We start from the raw sequence: 24,545 nt of genomic DNA on the forward strand, positions 1-24,545 counted from the left end.
ATGACTTCTTCCAACAGAAAAGAGGATGGATCCTATGGGAAAACTTGCACTCTTATGAGATTGGGACAGCTTTCCCACTGCCACCCATAGGTGAGTCCCATTTCAGCAAGGGGGGGCAACTTTGCTATGCATCAAGTCTTCCTCGTTTCAGTCTTATAAGGTGGGGGGGTTCAGCATGGCCAAGAACTGTGACAGACAACCGCGCATGCATTTCTGTGCGCATCTCAGTGTGATGGGCAGTCCTCATTCCCACTTTGTGTCTTTCAACTCTCCTCTCTGCATGCAGCCCCATTGCTTGAATGATATGAAAGCCAAACTTAAGTATCGCTCATCACCGATGGGAAGGGATTAAAATACACGTAACCAAGATGTTGCATACTGAGCATACATCCCCCTTAGCAATAATCAGTGTCAGATATCTACAACTCTCCTGCAGAAAGACACATGACCCCTGCCCACACTACGGCACATTGAAATTGCACTAAGGCGGTGGGATTTCTCCAGTTGTCATGTTAGCATGCAGGATTTTGCTACCGTAAAGTATGTATTGAAGAGTACTGAATAATTGGTTGCAGCATATTGACCCAACTGTTAGAATTTAATGTGATTTATATTACCGCACTAGTCATCAATGCAACCAACATGAATCTGACCCAACTCCGGGAGGCAGTGGAAGACAGGAGGGCCTGGCGTGCTCTGGTCCAAGGGGTCACGAAGAGTCGGACACAACTTAATGACTAAACAACAGCAACACTAGTCCTCATGATTCGAAATTAAAAAAAAATAACAGAACAGCTTGTAAAGTGGATGGGGATATGATCAGACATCTTAAAATCCGAAGGCAGACCCCTGTGAACCTTTCATAGCAGAGAGAGGGCTCTCGCGATGTTCTAAAGTCTCAAATCACTCAGTTTCATTTGCTTTGATATATAGAGCGATGGGGATGCAACTGGGTTATTGTCTGAAATCCCGAGCAATCCCGGTGAATTGCAGTCTCTAAGCCTTTGCCCTCAAAGCATTCTCTCAGCATTGAAGGAACCCAGGACCGCCGGGGAAGGCAAACCTTTTAGTGCCCTTCGTTGGAAAGCAAGACTTGCCATTGTCCTTTGGTGGCCGCGTTGGCGGTAGTGGTGCTTCGGCATCAGCCCTTTCCCGCTTGCCCTCCTTTGCAACAAACCTGCGTTTGCAACTCCAGCAGTTCTCACCCAGCGGAGGCTGAAATTCTGGATGAACCAGGCGGCTGGCACCCCCCTGCTCATATCCCGTGGGATACGGATCTTGGCAGCCACTCAGCTGTGTGCCCAAGGATGCTACATTTGAAGGTCCAGTTTTTGGATGATTCCCAGAAGATCTTTGTCGTGGACGTGAGTAGACGGTCTCGTTATTAGTCTGGTGTCATGAATCCTGAAGGCTCTCCAACCTTTCTCAGCTTGGGGACCGTTTGTAGCACTTTGGCTGTTTTACACAAGTGAAATTGTGGTTAGATGGTGGAACTTCTCTAGTTGTCAAGGCGTAGCTAGCTGGCATGCCGGACTTTGCTACTGCAAAGTAATTTTTGAATAATACCAAAGAATTCCCCCCCCCCCGCCGCCTTCTTAAAGGGCTGTGTTTTTAGCTAGCGAGGGGGGAAATGCCTCCGTGATCATGTTTGCTATGTTGCCTTCTTTGACTACAAGATTGCTCGGGAGAAAAAAAGGGGGGGTTGTTTGTTTCAAAGGAAGCGGTACGACACTTTCATGTGGCTTTCAACGTAGGAAAGCAAATGATATTTTAAAAGCATGGATCCATGAGGGGGGAAGTGGAATTTAAAAAAAAATCTCTGTTGTATTTTATGCACTGTTTAGTGACGTTTTGGTTAGTCTGTGCAAAAAATGTTGTTGTCCCAGGTAGAGTTTTTGTTTTGTTTTTCTCCTGTCATGTTTGAAAAGGCAAGGATATAGGTTTCAAAGTTGCTTTTCCTTGCCAGCCTCACTCAACTGTTATTAAAACAAGGAGCCAGAAGCAGACAGATAACTTACTACCTATGTTCCAGCGGATCTTGGGTTTTCTTTAAAATACTGCGTCATTCTTAGTTCCTTTATCAATTCTTTTAAACCTCATTTTACATTTAGTTCTCTGTTGCTTGGCAGTTTATAAGAAAACTATTATTAGCTAGAGAGAGAATGTATGTGTTGACATCGGTGGTCCTTCACCAACACTCCATGGGTTCTGCGTAGGGCGATGAGAGTGAATTATTTTAAAATTTCCTGGAGGCATTTCCGTCACCTTTCTTCTGCAATCTATGAAAAGTGGCATCTGGGGAAACCTGTCCGTTCTCTCGCTGTGTTTCTACGTGGGGCTCTGTTTTTAAGACGAGGCAGTTGCAAGATACAATCCAGAGCTGTAGAAAAGGAATATGCACAACATCACTTCTGGAAAATTAACTTGAGTGTCGTGTCAGCTCTTCCAAACAATGGCTTTTTAAAGAAGTTAGCTCATGATTTGGCAGGATGGCGTTATTGCTGTGAGTTAAAACCGTTTTCAAATTTATTTGGGTCCAAGCTGAAAGTAATTTTTTTTTTAAAAAAAAAAGAAAGCTTCTTATTGTGCTGTTGTGCTTACAGTGGTGAATGTGCTGAATTTTGAACGCTCATGACATGGGTTCTGGCAACAGTGGGTTTCCTTCTCTTTCTTCCATGCTTTTCCCATTAGCCAAAGATCTCTCTACCACTTAAGAGCTACAGGACATCTTTTCTCAGCAAATGGATTTCCATTAAGCCCCCAGCTTGATCTTTCTTTTTAAAACCTCCAAAAACAAAAAAACAAAAAACCACCAACCCTTGTAGGCATTGGATGCATTTGAGGCTGAATGAGAACCTGGTTTAGTGCATCTTCTGGAATTTAAAAAAAACTGCCTCGGGCTGCAGTCTGCAAGATATTTCAGGCAGCTGAGACTTTACTTTTGTTAGAACGCTTGGATGCAAGCAGAGATTTTCTCTCTCTCTCTTTAATGTCTGATCAATTTCAGGACCAATAAAATGGAACCAAACCATCCTTTACCAAGAACAGAGGAGGCTGAGCTGTTTTGAAGACGTTTACATGGATGTGATGGTTGCACCCCAAGTAGACGTTATTCCACATTTACTCCAGACTGAACAACACCTTTAGATCCATTTATTTAATAATTGTAACAAGTGAACTCACTAGCATCACACCTATGGCAGGCAGAGGTCAGAACATGACATTTTAAAAAAAGGAACTAGTTATGCTAATAGGATACTAGTTCTATTACTCAAAATGTCTTGGTAGCTATGTTGCTACTGTCATTATTGTTGCCCTAATCATGCATGTAGTACATTGCATTGCATTTTTCATTAATACATTGGCTTGTCATTATAGTATTTGAGAAACCAGAAAAATAAGGGAAATATTCCCAGGTTCCCCCTAGTGACCAATCCTGATATTGCATCATGGAAATATTGAGCTATCCAGCTAGCATTTTTTATGATTCCCTTCCTACTTAGGACTGATTATAAGAAGGGCATACAAGCTGTCAAATATTTCTAAAAGGCCCTTTAAAAAACTTTTGAACATTGCATCGCAAAAGTCAATCAGGACCTAAAACAAGAGAATGGCAGGAGGGGAAGTGGGAGACCACAGACTTAAGGGGAAATGCTTAGTAAGTCCATCTATGTATAATACAGGTAAGCTTCAAGTTGTATGCAGTATTCTATGGGTAAGAAAGAAATGGACAAAAAAATCAAGATCCATTTTGCATTCTAGAAGAACTGTGAATGTTTTGTCTGACCTCTGGGGCTGCCGTGATCATAAAGCAGGCCCATTTATCCAAAGAGTTCCCATTCCCGTACTTGAGAAACTAATTTCCTTCCATGCAAAACGTAGATCAAGAGTCCTATTGTCTTCCTTTAAGAACCCATCAAATTACAGTCTTGGGAGGGACCCGTTTCTGTAGATCTCCAGTTTTATTCCTCAAGGCACCGTGCCCAAATATTATAGTGCAGAAGGAATAAACAATGGCAATTGTTTTAATTGCCCTTGTGATCCAGCCATTTGCAAGGAAAGTGGGACAGCCCTCCAGCGAGTACTGTTATTAAGCTGTCCCTTCCCAGCTGCTTTCTTGCGCCGAGGGTAGCAATTTGAGGATCGTCGATTACAAGGAAGGATGATCTGGAAAGTGTTGGCGTGGACGTTTCATGCTGAGCACAACAAACGATGTGCAAGCAACCCCTCAATTTCTCCGGGAGTCAAAGTTAGTCTGACAGGTGTGTCCTGGATGCATGCCAGGAAGAGTCTGTTTTCCTAGCAGCCTAGACCGCCGATCCCCCTATGCCCCTTTCTTGCCAGGCAGTGGTTCCAGTGCATCATGTGAACTGGGGCAGCTGGGCATTATGAGCATTGAAAGAAATTTATGAGCATTGCTGCCTTAGACTGTGGAGCTGTCGGCTCAGTGGTTTGGGTCTCTGGCTGCAGAGCCAGAGGTTGGGTGTTTGATTCCTCACTGGGCCTCCTGAGAGAAGAGCCAACCTGGGTGGCCTTGGGCCAGCTGCACACAATCCCCAAGGCCCCCTCCAGAAAAAAAAGCATGGTAAACCACTTCTGAATATTCTCTACCTGGAGAACCCTGGGGGGGGGCAAGAGTTGTTGTAACTCTGAATTGACTTGACGGCACACAATTAATTATCATCTTCATAAGGTCTCAGTAGCTTACTGTTGTTGTTGTTCTTTAGTTTATTTAAATGTTGGCTTAATGTGGAACCTCAGCAAGTGACGGGAAAAATGCAGGCGACCATCAAACGAGCCCCTCTCCTTTCCCCGTGGAAAATAATTTTTCGCTGTGGCTCCTTGGGCTGAGGAGTGTCTGAGAGGTTGGAGTTCGGAGAGAGAATTACGTCTGATGAAATAGCCACTTGTATTTTTGAACAAATGGATTTAAGAACTGTTTTAATGCAAATAATTTAAGATTTGGATACCTCTGATCTACTGGTCCTAAAACAAAATAATTGTTTTTCAACCTCTTACCCTTGACTTTGTCTTTCTTCCTCCCCACCCCCCGCCATAGCAAAAATCATCTGGCAGGACTTTGTTCAACCTGAGCTGCAGCCACCTGAACCTCACAGAAAAGGAATATTTTGGGCTGGAGTTTTGGAGTTCTGCGGGGCACAGTGTAAGTGGCCTAAGAGCAATTCCCTTAAACATGTTGAATTGGCCCTTTAGAAGATGCCACATGAGTACCACCTACTAAAGACACTCGTGTGCGGTCTTAAGATTTAAGACACGCTAGACAGTTATTTAATCTAAAAACACTCTAGTCATTCTAGTTTAAATACTGTAGTTTCACCACCAAAGAAAGTCTTCTTGGGAAGTGGCTGTTTGGGTTTCCTGTTATCCCTCCCTCTCCTCTCCTCTCCTCTCCTCTCCTCTCCTCTCCTCTCCTCTCCTCTCCTCTCCTCTCCTCTCCTCTCCTCTCCCTTCCTTCCTTCCTTCCTTCCTTCCTTCCTTCCTTCCTTCCTTCCTTCCTTCCTTCCTTCCTTCCTTCTCCTCCTCCCTCCTCCCCCTTATCCTTGGCCTTCTCCTTATCCCTCCCCATCCTTCCTTCCTTCCTTCCTTCCTTCCTTCCTTCCTTCCTTCCTTCCTTCCTTCCTTCCTTCCTTCCTTCCTTCCTTCCTTCCTTCCTTCCTTCCTTCCTTCCTCCCTCCCTCCCTTCCTCCCTCCCTCCCTCCCTCCCTCCCTCCCTCCCTCCCTTCCTTCCTTCCATCCATCCATCCATCCATCCATCCATCCATCCATCCATCCATCCATCCATCCATCCATCCATCCATCCATCCATCCATCCATCCATCGATCGTTTCACAAGTATCAGATAGATGTCTTCCCTTCCTGATGGTTTAATACATTTTCTTTACATCTCTATTTTCACCTGCTGTTGCCTTCTATAGGTGTGTGTTTTCTCACCGATGTTTTCTTTCTGCTTTTCGATGACTTGACCATTTTGTTAGCTGTTTGGGGTTTTGCAAGAGGCCCAGGAGACCTTGGTTGGGGGGATGACAAAGAGCAAACATTCTAAGCCAATGCTGGGGGAATACTGAACATTGCAAGGAAAAGACATTCTCTGCTGGCTGTTGACCTCATCGTGCAAAGCAATTTGTCTTCCATTCGAAAAGGTCTTGGGCACCCCAGACCGAGCCAGGATTTTGTTGGGCTGGCCTCCATTCCATTTCCATGGGTGGAAAAACCTGCCCTGACCGAACAGACCCATTCCAGAGGGAAGGAACCAGGTGGGGTGGACGGCTGTCTAAGTGGTGCAGAGCATCAGTGGCTCCTTCAGTGTTGTCAAGATAACAATGAAGGCCATTGACATCTCTCTGCTTCATTAAGCCCCTGGAGTGCCCTAGGTATGGGGGAGGAAAAGCCCAGTGCTGTCTTTCTAAAGAACGAAACCAGCGAATCTTTGCCGGCTGATGAAAGCCTGCTTTTCTTCCCCAGAGAATCCCATTCAAGGCACATCATTCAGTGATAAATATACATCAGTGGCAGGCCGATTAAGTCGTCAGCATTGTTTGCCTGCCAAAGGCCGGGTCTGAGCAAAGGAGCAGGAGGAGGTGAAGGCTTTGGGGGGGGAGGGTAGGGTGAGTGGCACCCTTTCAGAATGCATGTCGAGAGAGTGCATTTTGGAAAACAAATCACATTCGGTAAAATATGGCTAGAATCCTGTTTTCCGATTGACGCTTGCCTAAATCGCGTTCAGTCTTGGCAGCAAATTGCTGCTTGTTAAAGAAGCGTGCTGATTACATTCCTGGGTGTGCGCCTGACCTGCTCAGAAACGCAATCGCCCGCTTTGCTAAGAAGCAGCAAGTTGTTGCCGAAACTGGCATGGCATCCCTTATACAATTGTAAGTCAGTCCTAGGATTCAGGCCTGTGGCTTCTTGCAAATGAATAGATCGCTCTGCAAAAGCTAGGGCTTTTCCCACCGATGCTTTGCTTCTGTGGGAGAGCGCCCCCGAAATGGCACCTGTCATTCACCTTCTTTCCATCCACAACATGGAAACTACCCTTTCCCAGAGTCTCCTAGGCAGCACGGTGACTTTTTCGGACGATGACTCCCAGAATCTCCAGGATGCAAAAATTACAGTGTGCATTTTATTCTGACACATTTTGCTTCAACCTATTGAGTCTTCTTCAAGCAATAAAGTTTTATTCTTATTATGGAACGGTCTGTGCTAATAGAATTGTTTAAATTGTGAATCATATATATGCAAATATATTTATTTGATTAAAGGTTGTACTATACGATAATTTAACCGTAAGAAATGCTTAAAATCCTGGAAGCAGAGTCTCTTCTTGCCCTACAGCTTTGGTGGGTGTACAAGTCCCTTTTTATTCTCATCCCAGAATCACCAGCCTTTGTGACGGCCATGATGGCTGGCAGCCGCTGGGACTCGTAGTCCGGAAATAAATAAATGACATTCTCTAGACCCAGTTCCGTGAGAGCTTCCTGCACGTGGAGGTACAGTCAGAAACAGTTCGAGATCCAAGATCTGTTCCACAACTTATTTTGTGCGTGTGTGTTTGTGTGTTCTTACAGGCCTGGCTGGAACTTCTCAAGCCCATCACAAAACAGATTAAAAGTAAGCATTGGCTGTATTTATTTGCCTTGGAACGAAAAGACATAGCAGCTGTCCAAGAGGCAGCCCCGTGAAGTCTGTTTCGGCATGTAGGATGAAAAGAAAAACGTTGTAGACCCTGAAAGATGAACTGTGGGGCTTACGCACAAATTCTTGTGAATTACAAATTGGTTAATCCACACCTCTTGGGTTTATCTTGGCCCAGGCTGTTGCTGTGTTCCCCTTTACTCCCGTGGCAGCTGTTGTCATCATCCCACTAGCTGATCTTATTTTATTGTCTGTTTCTGCAGCACCCTCTGTGTACGCAGCACCTCTCAGTGGCTGCTAACGGTGCTCCAATGGCTAGCAGACCAAGAGCAGAGGTAGCTGAACCCCATGGGACCAAAAAGCAGGAGAAGGGGGGTGTCATTGCCCTCTCTGTTGGGAAACATCCCCTTTTTTTGAACCTCATTAAGCTCCTAGCATTTCACAGTCAGGACGGCCACTTTTATCAATAGCACTGGGAAGCTTGACCTGTGGTATTGTCTTATGCTGAAATAGTTCTGGGAAGCTTTACCTGTGGTATTGTCTTATGCTGAAACAGCACTGGGAAGCCTGCCCTGTGGTGTTATGCTGAAATAACACTGGGAAGCTTGGCCTGTGTTATTGTCTTAGGCTGAAATAGTTCTGGGAAGCTTTACCTGTGGTATTGTCTTATGCTGAAACAGTGCTGGGAAGTAATTCTGCCTTGAAAACTTTGAGAATTGCCTTTTTTGGGGGAGGGTCTACAACTTCTGGAATCTCCTGGCCAATGTGACCAACCATGTAGCTGGGGGATTTTGTGATCTATTTATTATCCAGGAAATCAGTTTCCCATCACCACCAAAGCATGGAAGATTCCTAATGACAAATCTCCAACCATGAGTTGTAAACCAATGGAATAACCTGTTGGTTTTCTCTCTGTGTGATTTACCCTTCAACCAGCCTTCCTTAATCTCGTGTTCTGGTGTTATAGGATTACGATGTCCATAATCCGTGGCTGGCACATCTAGAAGGCATCTGGGTGGGAGAATTTCCCCAATTTTTCCTCGCCACATTTAGAGGAAGAGGAAATAATAGGGGAAAAAATCATGGGACAGGAAAGACTCATGGCTGGTGGGTTTAGAAATGCAGAGAGGTACAGAACTGGCGTGGGGCCCCTATGGAGGAATCGGGGAGGCCTGTTTCCATGGGAAACTAATAAAAATAATTTAAATGTCAGATCAGAAACGCTGGTTCTTGGGGCTTATGCAAATGAAGAGCTGTGTAAATGTTCTCGGCAGACTTTTGAAACCAAACTTATGAAGATGTTGTGTTTTAAGATCCTAAGGAGATTCTTTTCAAATTTATGGTGAAATTTTTCCCAGTGGATCCGGGCCATCTGAAAGAAGAGCTAACGAGGTATGACACTTTGCAATGGCTACTTCTTTGTTCTTTGTTTCTCGGTTCAGGCATTCCCCTCCCCATAAGGTCTCTGGTAAAGAATTATTATTGTTGTTGTTATTATTATTATTATTTTAAAGAATTTGATAGTTTCACTTCTGACCATGTTCAATACTGATCGCCTTAGTCTCCTGAGTCGTTGGTCCAAAATCTAAGCTAACCTGCTTTGTTCTCTTCTGTTTTGGTCACTTTTGAGATATTACAGTATTATATCCGTATCTATGGATGATTGTGTTCAAGCCCACCCACCCCAATGGTAAAAAATGCAGTGTAGTGAGCACTATTGTAATAGCAAATGCTGTATATAGCATGATTTCTACCTTCCTCTAGTGGCCAGTTCTGGTAACGTCATTGTTAGAAATATATACTTTTGGGATTTTTTTAAAAAATTAAAAATATTTTCAGACTGTGATCTCAGTGGATACTGATTCGTGGATAAGGGAGTCCTACTGTACAGCTGCAATCAGAACACCTCCTGTTGGGTTTGAAATGCTTTTTTTCCTGGCAGATTGCGAGCGCTGTATTGTGAGTGCAAACACCGTCATTTCCAAAAGGACTTTTAAATGTGGTGTGCTAGGCTACCCAAAGCCATGGGACATGTACATCATTTAAAAAATAATAATAATAATAATAATAAACCTCCCAAGCAATGTAATAACAATCCACATTCAGAGCCAAATCTTTACAAGGGAGGACAGGGGCTGCATTAGTTAATCCCAGGGATGGGAACTCAAGTTGCAGGACTCTCTGTCAAGTTGTCCTTAAAGTGACAACTTGACAGTGACTCAATTCAGACCTCACTTGGGTTTTGTTTGCTTTTTCCCAACGATCTGGGCTTGACTCAAAACCCAGAACCCACCCACTCCCTCCCTTTTTTCTGGGGGGAAAAGCTTGTTTTTAAATAGGGACTTGGGACTTGGGACCAAAGACTCAGACTTGAGACTTGGGAACAAAGACTCAGAATTGACACTTGGGACCCAAGACTCAGACTTGGGACCAAAGACTCAGACTTGAGACTTGGGACCAAAGACTCAGACTTGGAACTTGGGACCAAAGACTCAGACTTGAGACTTGGGACCAAAGACTCAGACTTGAGACTTGGGACCAAAGACTCAGACTTGAGACTTGGGAACAAAGACTCAGAATTGACACTTGGGACCCAAGACTCAGACTTGGGACCAAAGACTCAGACTTGAGACTTGGGAACAAAGACTCAGAATTGACACTTGGGACCCAAGACTCAGACTTGGGACCAAAGACTCAGACTTGAGACTTGGGACCAAAGACTCAGACTTGAGACTTGGGACCAAAGACTCAGACTTGAGACTTGGGACCAAAGACTCAGACTTGAGACTTGGGACCAAAGACTCAGACTTGGAACTTGGGACCAAAGACTCAGACTTGGAACTTGGGACCAAAGACTCAGACTTGGGACCAAAGACTCAGACTTGGAACTTGGGACCAAAGACTCAGACTTGAGACTTGGGACCAAAGACTCAGACTCGGGACTTGGGACCAAAGACTCAGACTTGGGACTTGGGACCAAAGACTCAGACTTGGGACTTGGGACCAAAGACTCAGACTTGGGACCAAAGACTCAGACTTGAGACTTGAGACCAAAGACTCAGACTTGAGACTTGGGACCAAAGACTCAGACTTGAGACTTGGGACCAAAGACTCAGACTTGGGACTTGGGACCAAAGACTCAGACTTGGGACTTGGGACCAAAGACTCAGACTTGGGACTTGAGACTTGGGACCAAAGACTTGCCAACAAGTCTCTCATTCATCTTCTGTGATCCCACAGCAAGAGAGGCAGAGATTGATCCCGAGCACCGAATTAATCAGTGTACAAAATATTGTTTGTTATAACTCCACATTTATTTCTTTATTTATTTTTAGCCCCTGTGATTCTGAATCCCCCTGGACAGACTGGTGGGAATACTCTGCATGAGTGGAGGAAGTGGCCCAAAAAATTCAGGGCAGGGCGTTACCGGGATATCCCGTCATCAGGAAACATGGTTTCCGTGCCTTGAATTATTCCAGAGCAATGCTTTTGTTTTAACTGCCTATACTGCGATAAACTGCCCAGAATAGTGTACTTAATGGGGCAGTATATAAATGTAAGAAATGAATTGTATTAGCTAAAACAGGAAGCTGATTCGCAATAAGCTAATCCATGCAAATTTGCTTAGTGTGGATCATTTGGCCTCCTGACCACCACCATCTCCATACCTTCCAGATGGGCTGCAATGCTGGGACTCCCCCCCCAACCACCCTGGGGGGGGGTGTCTGTCAAGACTGATTATTTGAACACCCTGCTCCCCACCACCACCACCTGGCACATGAGTTCTCGCCAACAGAAATAAACCAGCTTTCATTCTGACTTTCTGGAAGCTTGTAAATTTTACCCCATAATTTTGCCAATGGGGTTGTAAGCACCCGCTGATTAGTACGACGGGTAAAGAACCCAGGCCATGGGTTCAGTTGGTGAGAACCTGGATTTTCGGACAGGTAACTAGTGTTGTGTGAAATCGGACGCACACCAAACGATGTACTGTGGATCGTAGAATGGCAGGGAGCTGGTAATGAAAAAGTAATTTAAAAGCCCTTAAGGAGCAGGGTAAGGTGGGGGCGCTTTTACTTACCCTGTATCTCATTTAAGGTGGAATGCGAGTAGAACTTTGTACCACTGTTGTCTCTGAAATGCTTTTTTAGGTACCTGTTCACCCTCCAAATCAAGAAGGATCTGGCGTGTGGAAGGCTTCCCTGCAGTGACAACAGCTCGGCTCTGATGGTTGCGCACCTCCTGCAATGTATGTAAGGCAAGGTTGAACTCTGGAACTCACCTCCACAAGATGGGCTGGGGGGTCACCAAGAGAGGGCCAAATGATACGTTACAGAAACTCAATTTTGTCATTCTTTCAGGGATGCGATTCGGGTGGACTTCTATCCTTAAGTGATTGTCAACAAAGCCTGTGTGCCACTGTGGAAGAGTCCAATCAGAAAAGAAAGAAAGAAAGCTAAATTGCAAAGTGGGGAGAGGGTTTGAAAAGCTCCTGCTGTGACAATCACATGTCATTCAGCACTTAAGGAACCCCTTCACCTACTGACGAGCTTTCTGTAACCTATAACTTGGCCCTTAGGCACATGATTGGATAAACTGGACTGGATATAAGATGGATAGATAAAGTCTATTAGTGGTTCTTCCCGTATAATGGCTACAGATTAGTTTGTCTATGAGTAAAGGCTACAAGATCTGCCACATCCTGCCTGTGAGTAAGCTTTTTGCAAAAGGTGATAGGTGTTATTATTAAGAAAACTCATATTTCTGAACTCTTGAATGATGGCTAGTAACTTGGGTTGGAGGCAGATGTTAGCTGTTTCCTTCATTTAAAGCTGAAAGCCTGTTAATGTTGGAGAGAAGTGAATGAGGAGGTCTCCAAGGGTTTCATTAAAGAGGCTTCCCAAGCAATTTTGATTCTGTGTGGCTTCACACTGCAGCTGCGCTGGGGGATTTTCATGAAGAAACGGACCGGAAGCACTTGGAAACGCACAAATATTTGGCAAACCAAGAGTGTCTGATGAACAAGATCATGCATTATCACAAGAAACATGGGTAAGTCCTGGTTTTCACCGCTCACCCCTTTTAAATGGGTCAGCACCATACCAGGAAGCTAAGCATCGCTCTGGGTTCTGCGTCGAGGGCCTGAAAACGTTGCATATTCTGCACGCAGAAAATCTGAATTCTGCAACTTGAGTATAGTGGGCTAATGAAGTATCTCCGAAGCACCATTTAGCTTATTTTTTGTATCACATCTTTGGCTGATGTTCATCGTGGGGAATGAGGATGTAATCTGAGTGCTGAAGGTCCACCTAGGTTCACCCCAACCACTACAGATCATAATCTGTCATTTCCAGAAACCTCCTTGTTTCATTGTTTGAAACCACATTGAAGCAGAGGTTCGGGAAGAAAGAGTTACAAGTCACAGTGTTACCTGTAACTAGTTGCTTTTTAGGTAATATGACCAGTAGTTTACAAAGTTACTTTCTAGGTGCAATGTCTAGCACCTAAGTTAGTTACATATTATATCTTGGTATATTACTGATTTTATTGGAATGCACTCTGGTGTGGAGCGCAATATAAATAATAATAATAATTACTTCCAGGGGCAAAACGCCAGCTGAGTCAGACGTGCAGCTGCTGGACATCGCAAGAAAGCTAGAAATGTATGGGATTCGGCCTCATCCTGCCAGCGATGGGGAAGGGACCCAGATCAACTTGGCTGTCACTCATATGGGGGTGCTGGTTTTGCGGGTAAGCACAAGAGTTTCCTCCGACCACATTTTGCAAGGTAATTAGATTGACCCATGACATTGTCTATGCCTGAGCTCTTCAAGGTTGTGGCGCGCTTTGCTTTCTTCCGTCTGCTAACCCAGTTGTGACAGTAGGCTTGGAAAAGTTACTCATCTGAAGCAGTCGGGGATGTTGGGAATGGTAGTCCAAGCAAGTAACTTTTCCACACTCTGGTTATGTGCTGTGCCTAATATAGTACTACCGTGATCCCACAGTGCCTCCCTTGTGACCCTAATCTTTCTGTGCTTCGTATTCAGAAATGAGTCCTGTTCAGCAAGGAGCCTCTACAATGTTAATTGAAAGCTTCCTGCTTTCAGTTTGCCCATTATTTAGTTTCCTGACCATAAGGTGAGGGATTTGGAGGAAAAGACTTCTTGGTCATTTGTATCTCATAGCTCACGAATCTCTCTGTCCCAGCACAACAAAATTCTAAACAAACTTTTATTCCCCAAGGGGAACCATCTGTTTAAGATTTTGTCATCAAGGGTTAAATGTTAAGAGCCTTTTAAAAAAAAACATAGTTGTATTCTTGGGAAATCAAAACAAATGTTTCATGAGTCACTGAAAACTCAGCATTGCTGAGTGTGCATTTTACTGCTACAACAACTGCAAAACGGCAGCAAGCTAAATATTAAAAATGCAATAGTCTTATGGAGGAAATGTTCTTGATAGGTCTGAAATGCAAAGGAGCGAAAATAACAGTTCAGTTTTGAAAACCCAGTGCCTGGCTTTGACAGCTTCAGCCTCCAACGGGTGGGATACAAGCACTCCCAGGCGCTTCCTCGTTTTTGGTTCACCCTGGTGTAATCTAAAAGAGGATCCACTCCCTTCTTCCACCACTTTTGATGTGGGTGTCTCATCGTCTGTCTTTCCCTTGTAAACTAAAATGCTACGATGTCAGATCTTGGTGTTGCACGGTAGCGAGACATCTCTTGACCATATAATCTACTGCCAAATATAGCCTGCCAAAGTTCGAGACAATTACAAGGTACTGCCTCTCCGCCGCATTTTTGTGGCACAAACCCATACTTTTAACTTAGTGTTTGCTGCACCGTGTGGGCGTGTGACAAGGACAGTCTCTGATCAGGAAAGAAGGGGGGTTGGATATCATGACAGTTCACGCAGTGTTAAAATTCAGGCGAGTTTTCTTGGACTCTCTCGCTCTCGAGTTAAGCCTGCAAACATGTCACTGTTGTCGTGCTTTGCCAAGTTGCTTCCAATCTACGGCAGTCTTAATAGAGTTTTGGAGTTGGGTGAGATGCTCAAGGAGTGGCTAACCATTTCCCCCAAGGGAGTTTCCCCAGCCAAGCAGGGATTCGAACTCAGGTTTCTTGAGCCTGATCCCCAATCCATCCAGGCTCATCAGCTTTTGCAGAAAACATGGTGGAGAAGGTGTTTTATTTTATTTATGCGTCTGTCTTATTTATAGGCTGCCTGTCTCCTGATAATAGACCCTAGGCAGCTCACAGTCTTGAAAAGAATTAAAATCACAGTAAAATAGACATTTTAAAAAATTAAGCGATAAAACTGATTAAAGTACAGATACAAATACTGCTACTGCTCATAATCGTCAAGCGGTCCCTGGTACCTGGTTTTGCAAAATCCAGAGTGGTTCACTCAGCTATGTTGGGCCCTTTCTACCCTGGCTATCTTTAGCAGGAGACCTCAAAGATCACATTTTCCAATGCATTCAACAAAATCATTGTCGTCAACAACTTAGAACTGCAGAGCTGGAAAGGGCCCTCTGGATTGTCTAGTCCAGCCCTTGTCAATCTCTGGCTCCGCAGCCAGAGACCTCAGCCATTGTTCTGTGAAATTTTGTTCCTCAGCCCTCTAGAAGTTTCAGATTTCAGCTGCCACCAGCTCCCTCCAACCAATGCATGGGGATGTTGGAAGCTGTAATCCAAAGCATCAGAAAAGCGCCAGGGGTGGAGCAACTCCTAGGTTGCTTTGGAGTAATCAGCAAGCTCTTAAGGCAGTGGACTCCAACCTTGGGCCTCCAGATGTTCTTGGACTACAACTCCCAGAAGCCTTCACCACCACCTCTGCTGGTCAGGATTTCTGGGAGTTGAAGTCCAAGAACATCTGGAGGCCCAAGATTGGGGGCCACCGACTTAAGGTACTTGAGTTTATGGAAGTTATTACGTTGGCAGAAAATCTCTTGGTCCTGATGATCACCAGCAGATTTTCCAAGGTTTGCACTTAATCAATAAAGAGTCTCGACACATCTGATTTCAAGCCTATTTAAAATACTTTGGGAGCATTTGGGAGGTCTTGCTTTTCAGCGGCAAATGCAGGAAGAGAGCATTATTTCCCCTCCCCACAGAAAACGGGCCCCACATTGGAGCACCAAAGCTTCCTAGTCCCGGATATTTCCCGTTACAAACGTCACACAGGGGGTCTGTTCGTTTGTCGTCTGTTGCAGGGAAACACAAAGATCAACACATTCAACTGGTCCAAAATTCGCAAGCTGAGCTTCAAACGGAAGCATTTCCTGATCAAGCTCCATGCGAATGTCGCCGTAAGTACCCAATTTCTTTCTTTCTCTGGCTCCCAGCTTTTTAAAAGAAATAAATATTGAAAGCAAAGTGGGGTGTAGGGTTATAGCGTTCAAATAGTACTTAAGGACTATTTTTATCTGCAGTTTTCGGCATCTATAGGGGGCTTGGGACCAATCCCCCACAGGTGCAGGGGTATTATGTGCAATATCAAAAGGGCATTCGGGGTAGCTAACCCCATCAGAATGTCCATAGTAAACATTGAGAGGCATAGAGATGAGGTTGTCTGTTTTTCTCGACACTTGACGAAGACCGTGTCAGTACCAACCCTCCCAACCCCCTTTTCTTAGGATCACTTTGACCCTTGCCAACTCTGGTCGAGTAAAATGGAAAGTATGAACCAGGGACTGGCTTTGTTCTCCCTGAATAAAGGTTGGCGTGTGAATGTACTAAATGAATAATAACAACAACCCCAAAGCTGAGCTTGCAAGAGGTCTGACCTTCCACTGTGCATCTCTTTCCCCCCGACTTCAGACCCTGTGCAAGGATACTCTGGAATTCACCATGGCCAGCCGGGATATATGCAAAGCCTTCTGGAAGATGTGTGTGGAATACCACGCTTTCTTCCGACTCTCCGAGGAGCCAAAGTCAAAACCCAAAGCCTTCCTGTGTAGCAAGGGTTCTAGTTTCCGATACAGGTAGTTGTTGTTGTTTTTTTTTTAAAATTAACCATGCCGTCTATGGGATGGTGAAAGCTAGGAACACACCCCTCTGTAGGGCATCAAGAAAGCTGCCCTGATGTAACTGAAGCTAAATATGTACATTCTTGGGCTAATTATTTTTGCTTTTTCAGTGTTCCTTCACAGACATCCCATGTGTCAAATTTTAGACGGTAGGTTCCTGTTGCATTTTGTAAAGCATAAACACATGAGAGAACTATTATGATTTTTTTTTCAAGAAAGCTCTTTGTATGTTACTGTACATGCATTAGGACTGGGTCTCCCCATAGGAGCCCCCCAAGGTTGAAGGTAGACCGGGTTGTGTGTGTGTGCTTTCTGCTGCTGGACATCTATTTATCTATCAACTCACATCAATGGCTGATTCGTTTAACTGAGTTTAGTCTTGTAATTTATTGGTAGCCTCTGTTTTTAGCAGCTTCTGTCACTGAGGGGCTTGTAGTGTAACAACATGCAATGCAATGCAATGCAATGCAATGCAATGCAATGCAATGCAATGCAATGCAATGCAATGCAATGCAATGCAATGCAATGCAATGGACCAGTATCTTTCAGTTGGCCTCAAAAAGGATAAAGTCATCCATGGGATTTACCTAAGTGTTTACTCACCTTCTAGCAACTGATTCAGTAGGTCTACTCTGAGCTGGGCCTAGCAAGACCATACGGGGAGCGTGGATAAAGAGATGTGGATTTTGGCAGTGGGAGGGGACAGGCTGTGGCTCTACTCACGTTGTTTCCTGTTTCTCCAACGCCAGTGGCAGGACCCAACGGCAGCTGCTGGAGCACGGAGCGAAAGGCAAACTGAAGAGCTTGCCATTTGAAAGGTATGTTCACCAAATGTCTCTGTAGTCGTAGGACAATTGTGGATCTAGTCCCCGAGGGAAGCCAAACTGGCTTCATCCCAGTTAAGCATTGGATGGGCAGCCAAGATCATATTAAAGTGAACAGTCTTCAAGAGTGTTCTTAAAATTGGCCTTTGAAGGAAGACTGTTTTAGGTCTAATTTTAAATAGATCTGTCGATTTGTCTCAAATGTAGCTCTACCCTGGTGGGCAGATATTTATGGATATAAATGCTGTCAGATTCCAGGGCCTAAAACTCATGCATTCCCATTGTCTGAAGCCGTCCACGTTTTTCACTCCCAAGTACAGGTAATAAGTTCTTCATAGGCTAGATCCAAGAAGTAGGGAGGGCCAGTGCTAAAATGCTCCTTAATTCAAAGGGTTGATTAATTGCCTTTCTGATTTGCCTTGACAATTTCATCAGGGGCAAACCCCTAAGGGGGTGGCCGGGGGCTACAACGGGCCAGCACTTTTGAAGTTCTGTCAGAGATAAATGATTTAAACAAGGGTAAACTCCCTAAGCTTGAGCCTTTGCTATCTGTTGGATTTAATAAGCACACTTTCGCAGTTGTTGTTGTTGTGCCTTCAGTTTGCTGTGCTAAATCGATTAGGGCTCTTTTAAATTTCCCTTTCCCAATTAGCCTCATTTTGGACTGGTCTGCAGAAAACAAGCCAAGAGTTTTTGAACATCTTGTGCGGCTAAGTTTGCCGGAGCTGTGATGTGCTTTTCTAAGAAACATCCAATCGCTGTGTTGTTCTTCATCCTCATCCTTGTTATTATTTTTGATTTTAGAAAGCACTACCCCTCCCGATACCACGACAGGCAGTGTCGTTCCTCACCAGACCTTCTGACCGACGTTTCCAAACAGGTATGTCTGGAAACAGAATGATGTGTAGAAAGGGATGGAACAGGGCAGGAGGCAGGCGTAAAAGCAGGAACCATGTTCAGAAAACAAATAAAAACAAGAATTTCAAATCCACAGGCTAGCCAACAGGGTCCCACAACTTGGAAGTAACTAGTCATAAGCAAAAGTTATCTTTGGCTAGTTAGTTTTGTGGGTAATGAGGGTATTAGGTTTAAAAAGTAATGTGTGTTTGCTTAATAACTTTTCTAGGTATCTTAACGGATATTTTAATGCATTTTAGAAGCATTTTTCAGAGTAGTTTTTCGCGTTTTATGCTATTCTCTTATCAATTCCCCCCCCCCCCCCAATAATATAGAATGCCACAAAACAGAAGCAAGTGGTTATTGCAATGTGGGAAGTTATTCATTACACATTCTTCAGGCAGTTACTTTTCAGCCCCTTTCACCTGTAATAAGAACAAGTTACTGTGTACCAAGGGTGGCCAATTAAAGTTCATTTTTGTCCAGATTCTGGAAAAGTCACCTTTTGGGGAACCTCAGCTCTCAAACACCTGGGGAATTTGAGTGCCACTCAATAGCTTTTCATAGAATCATAGAATAATTGAGTTGGAAGGGGCCTCTAAGGCCATTGGACCCAACTCCCTTCCCCTTGTAGGAATCCAGATCAAGGTAGCTTTGACAGATGGATGTCCAATTTTCTCTTGAACGCTTCCAGTGTTGGAGTGCTCATCCACTCCCAAGGTCACTGGTTCCATAGTTGTACTGCTCTAACAGTTAAGAAGTTTTTTCCCCCCTGGTCTTCAACCAAAATTTGGCTTCCTGTAATTTGAGCCCATTATGACGTGTCCTGCACTCTGGGATGATCACGAACAGATCCTGCCCTTCCTCTGTAGGACTCCCTTTCAAGTCTTCGAAAAGTGCTCTCCTCTGCATAATGGGACTAGAAGGTAGAACAGCCTTCAAGGTGTATTTTTCTATGCCAAGATGGCATGTGGTCCAAAGTGTTAAGTGCCTACAATTGTGTCACCTACAATCTATGACAATCCTCTTCCCCCTGAATAAAAAATTGCAGCACGGCATGTCAATTATGCCATTCTCCTAAGCATTGTTTATGCGGCAAATGTATGTGCTATGTCAGTACTGGCATTCAAGGATTCTAACCTTTCTCTCTTAGATGGAAGACTTGCGGCTGGTTTATGGCGGCATGGGGGCCTACTATGGTGCCAACGGAGTCCACACCTCAGAGCCCACGCTAGACAGCAGGCGGAGGAACTCTGCAGTGGATGTGACCTTTGCTGACGAACTGGAGCGCTCCAAGCCTGAGGATGACCCAACACTCTTGGCCCATTCTCAAAGCAGCTCCATCTTCCCACTAGTCTACACAGAGCTGGAACAGGACTGGGAGCCAGCCGTCTATGGCCAAAGGGTCCCGTTAACCTCCTTCCAGCCTAGTTACAAGCTTTCTGGGAACAGTAAGAGTACCTCGGCGGGCAACATGCGAGAGGTGAACCCCAGGCATCAGCTGGCTTACACCGATGTGCCCTATATGGCTCCTGTCAACCAACCACTGGATATGGTTTCCCCTCAAGTCTTGTTCTACATAGACAGGCCCCCGCTGCAGTTTACAAGGCACGCAATGATGAGCCCGGCTGAACAAATGGCAAGCGGTGTGAACGTCCTAGGAGTGCCACCCATAAAGCCTCAAAGGAGGAACCCTAGTCTATCAAGAATGAGACTGACCGAGCCAGAGCCCCTGCCTCGAACAAGCTATCTTACTAGCGTCAGCATGGAGCAAGAGGATGATGGGAGTGTCTTTGGGCATGGGGTTCAGGAACACATCCCTAAGAGATCATGGAGTCAGTCTGACATGAAAACCATCCGATTCCCCTACGGCTCCGAGTTCCGTCCACTGGGACCATGTCCTGTCCTCAGCAGCAGGAAGGCTGACATTCTGCAGTATGTCCTGGCTCACCAAGGCTTTCCACCAACTCCCAGAGTCCAGCGAACATCTGAACGCTACGTGGGGAGTGGGACCGAGTCCAGTGACTCTGACTCGGACTTCTTGCCAGATTACTATTCCCTCTATGGCAGAGTGGTCAAAGCACCGAGGGCGAGAGTCCGTCTGTCTTCGGGGAGCCTTCAGCTCGAGGGTGAGGACGAGGAGGTTTGCCGCTCTACCAGTGGGATCGATGAAAGAACTTCACAGGGAGCATCCAATTATTTCACTTAAACGTCGTTCTCTTGCTTAAGCCAAGTTGATCTTGGCCACTGCCCTTGGCCTTGGCATGTGGCATCTTGCTGTTTCTGCAGGTGTGATTAAAACTCTGGAAGGTGCCAATGCACAGAATTCTGGCCTTCAAGAGGAACTGAATCTGGTGTTATCTGTCAGAATATTGAAAAGTCTGGAGAGGAACGTTGTCCTAATCCTTGACCCAGTCCAGATTTTGTTGGTGCTGAAGCACACATTAGTGCTTGTGTGGCAAATCTGTTAAAAGTCCTGTATTGAATTTATGAGAATGTCTCACATTTCCAACTAGGTAGATCAACATCTCCTTATAGCTTCTTAGTGTCACATCTTTTTATTTTCTTTGTGAAAGACATGCAAGCAGTGGGTGGATGAGAATTAGTTTGCTATGGCAGAAATAGCCAGCTGCTTTTAAAAGGATGAAGGAGGCTTAGCTGCAGCCCCATTTTAGTATAAATGGAAGCACTCCTTTCTCCCTGCATGGAACTTAAAATGGGATGCTCATAGCATTTTGTAAGCCACCAATTATTGTTACAAATATTGTGTCCCGAAAACAATGGACTGCTCCTTTCCTGGAGTTTACCTGGAAGGAACCTGGAAGTTTACCTGGAAGGAACATTGGGCTGATATTGGAAGGGCTGCTAGAGCAGTATACCTGTTTTATATGAAAGGAATTCAAAGCCTAGCATCTTGAAGGAGGACTAGAAAAACTGCCCGAAATCTTGGAGCCACTGATGTTCAGAGTCCTCACCATACTGGACAAGACAGATTAGGGGCCTAATTCATCATGAAGTTATTTTATAGTCTGTCTCCAGTAAGGGGAGCAGGGGGAGACACCTTATGCCAACATCTTAATCCTAATTCAATTCTCAGGCTACCTTTAAGGCATAAGTATTTTACAAGGCTAGTCACTCACTTTTGGGTCATGAATGCTGAAAGTTATTCCAAATCTTCCCAAGGATTTTGATACTATGTCCTATAGCTGGGTAAGAGGATTGCAAGTGGTACCATCTAGACAGGAAGCACCCGTATCCTGGAAGAATTAAGACGCCTGCTTGTCTCTGGGAAACACGACAGAGTCCCTGTTCTGCATCAAGGCACCAACTGCTGCTTCAGAAAGTATGGGACGATACCCAAGACGGATCGGGAGAAGCAAGCAAGCAAGCATTCAGCCCTTCAGGCCTCTCCAGAATTTCAGGGTGTTGTCAACTGGCCGATTCTTTCCAGCAGGTCTCTCCTCTTCCTTAGAGTCTCCCCGATACTAAACGCTGTCTTGGCAGTGCCTTCGATCTGTAGTCCTCCTCCGGGAGGCAAAGGCAGAACGGCCTGGGCGGAAGCCCAAAGTGTGCCTCTCAAAAGGGTTTTAAGGGCTCAGGATTTCGTACAGAACAGAACAAATTTTTGGACAGCAACCTGTTGGTGGCTCATTGCTCACTGTCTGCAAGTTGCAAAGGCAGCAGCATTCTTGGCTTATAAAGAAGTCCCTTGCTCTGAAAACGTCTCTGCTATTATAAGTAATCTATTCTTGATCATCCTGTGAAACTCTCTGGAGATACGATTTAGTTGATGAGTAAACATGGAGGGAGCGAGAGGGCATTATTACAAAAAGCCTTTCCCTCGATCCCGTGAATAGCAGTTTTAAAGACAAAGCACCACACAAATGAGAACTGCCTGCCGCAGATTAAGGAACTTAAATATTTATTTATTTATTTTTAAACGGTTCAACCTTCCGTGGCCCCTGGCTTGCCCCCTCCCCCAAAACAACACTGAAAGAAGCTTCATCTATAAACAGATTTACAGGACTAAGAGCTACAGGGAAGAGCGCTTACACTTCTGTCCGGTGATGCAGTTATTTTGTAAAGCTTCAGATCAACTGTATTTACAAACTTTTTTTGCTGCTTTTACATTTATAAAAATATTTTATTTAATCCATAACATTATTGTGTTCAAAAACTATGTCCAGACTTTTTTTCTTCAGATATAAATTCTAATTGTTTCAGTTATATAGCGATGAAAGTTTTTTTTAACAAACATTTCTTTAAAATTAAAACAAAGGAGTTAAAAGTAATTTTTACAGTGTAGGCACCACAGAAAATAACTGCCCTTTGCATTTCTAAACACCATCTCTCCCCAGTGTCTTAATATATCTCTTTTCTTCTTAAAAAAAGGATGTAATGGCAACTTTTAACTAAAAAATCAGTTATCTGCTTTGCACTCCATTAACTTTTTTTTTAATATTTGGCAGATAGACTTCAAATCCTTTAAAATGACTTTTGTGCAAAAACAAACAAAAATGTGCAGATCCGAAAAACTATAAAATTAAACACATCCAGACTTTTTATCAAAAATAAATTTACACCAACAGTTCCCACAGTTAAGGACTGAAATACAACCCCACTTCAAACTTCAGCATAATATACATACCGGGTTGAAAAGAGAGAGAAAAAAAGATATAACCCCATCTAAACAGTACCATAAATATATAACTGAAAGCAAGTTTATAATTTTATCTACCTTTTATGAAAAGAACCACTCCATACTGCACAGTACTATCTTTTTTTGTGAAAGAATATCTATAACTCAGTTATTTGCATATTAACTGGTAAATACATATTTAAAATACACAATGGAGTGGGGGAAATTAAACATATGGTGATGCACACTATGTAATTTACTTTAAGAACCTAAGTGTATAAATATCTTACAGGAAAAGAACACCACCACACAAAACGCTGGTGTCACACACTTATACCTGCTTGTGAGGTATTTATTGCATGCCACGGTATTCTCCCAGGTCCCCCATCCCAAACAGAGAAGGAGTTACCCCACCCCAATGTTTTCTAAAAAAGAAAAGAAAGGAACATTTAAATTAAGCCAGATTGTATCCATTATTGCCAAAAGCCCCCTCTGCCCTCAATTGTATTGCTTAAAAAATTTCTTACCATGATGAATTGACTAACTTGAAATCCTGCCCTAAAAGGTAATACATACAAACTGTACACTAAACGAGATCGGTCGCTACATCTTACCTTGCACAGCTACTGACATATTGCTCTCAAACGTAGGTGATCACAGAGCTGCCTAAAATACTGTACCCATTTTCAAAATAATTGATATGGTTGCAGGTTTTGTTACATTTACAGGCCTAAAGAGGAACTATGGTGTTCCTGTAGGTATCACAGCAATATCCCTACAGGCTGAGGTGCTCTCATGTGTATTGTTGCAAAAAAGCTATTTTGAAGCCTATTTTAAGTGACTCAGAAAAGCCATTAACTGATGCAGACATTTAAAAAGGAACAAGAAGACAACCAGTCCTGTCTGAAGTGTAACAAAATGTTATCAAAACACACGGCACGTGTCCTTTCTCAGAACTCAAGTACTGTAAAGAGGTGCAGATCAAGGAATTCTGGACACCCCACATCCTGCATGTGGAGACTGGCAATTCGTAGCTCCCAAGTTCTACCAAGAAGCAAACCAGCGCCTCACCAATTTTGTTGTGTGTGTCTCTGTGTGTATGCTTTAAAATCTGGATTAAAGAGGTGAAAACTACAATATTAAAAGTTGCTCTTTACAAAAAAAAGAATGTCCTGGAAATACAAAAAAAGCAAGTATACCCATCACAAAATAGTGGAGTTGAGTCTTTTCAAATCCCCTCTCGTCAGATATGCTGCAATCATCCAAAAAGGCACAAGGAGCTCATGGACAAAGCACTGCCAAGCTTATAGTACGTTTTGGTGGGCTATACGGAGTCCGTGTGGAACAGCATCGCTGACACGGGTTTCCTAGGAGGAATTGTTGACAGAAAACCTGTGAAAAGGTAAGTGCATGGAGATCAGTGGTTCAGTCTGTCATGTCCAAGCAGAACAGCCTTCTAAACACTTACTCAATGTTATCTGGCCAGCCTGCCCACCTCTGCCAA

At 44.1% G+C, this 24,545-nt stretch overlaps 2 protein-coding genes across 4 annotated transcripts in view; one reads left to right on the forward strand and one right to left on the reverse strand.

Annotated features, from left to right (window-relative positions):
• The first annotated feature begins 68 nt into the window (after nt 1-68).
• Nucleotides 69-22,650, forward strand: FRMD7 (FERM domain containing 7). 3 transcript variants are annotated; one of them, XM_072981205.2, is made up of 12 exons: nt 69-1,364; nt 5,060-5,164; nt 7,584-7,626; nt 8,964-9,042; nt 11,802-11,899; nt 12,588-12,702; nt 13,254-13,401; nt 15,866-15,961; nt 16,473-16,636; nt 17,431-17,499; nt 18,310-18,385; nt 19,556-22,650. In XM_072981205.2, exons 1-12 carry the CDS (start codon nt 1,308-1,310, stop codon nt 20,609-20,611), a joined length of 2,106 nt encoding a protein of 701 aa, XP_072837306.2. In that variant the 5' UTR covers nt 69-1,307; the 3' UTR covers nt 20,612-22,650. The 3 variants fall into 3 exon arrangements, with proteins under 3 accessions (XP_072837306.2, XP_020651501.3, XP_072837307.2); XM_020795842.3 differs by having other exon boundaries at nt 9,009-9,042; XM_072981206.2 differs by lacking the exons at nt 69-1,364; nt 5,060-5,164; nt 7,584-7,626; nt 8,964-9,042 and adding an exon at nt 10,392-11,711 and having other exon boundaries at nt 11,749-11,899.
• STK26 (serine/threonine kinase 26) overlaps nt 22,308-24,545 on the reverse strand; it is a 35,457-nt gene continuing 33,219 nt past the window's right edge. The window contains exon 12 of the mRNA XM_072981207.2: nt 22,308-24,433. Coding sequence (XP_072837308.1) covers nt 24,409-24,433 — 25 coding nt within the window. The 3' untranslated portion in view covers nt 22,308-24,408. The remainder of the gene's footprint in view (nt 24,434-24,545) is intronic.

This window comes from Pogona vitticeps, chromosome 11, assembly GCF_051106095.1.
Source record: "Pogona vitticeps strain Pit_001003342236 chromosome 11, PviZW2.1, whole genome shotgun sequence".
NCBI classification, from domain to species: domain Eukaryota; kingdom Metazoa; phylum Chordata; class Lepidosauria; order Squamata; family Agamidae; genus Pogona; species Pogona vitticeps.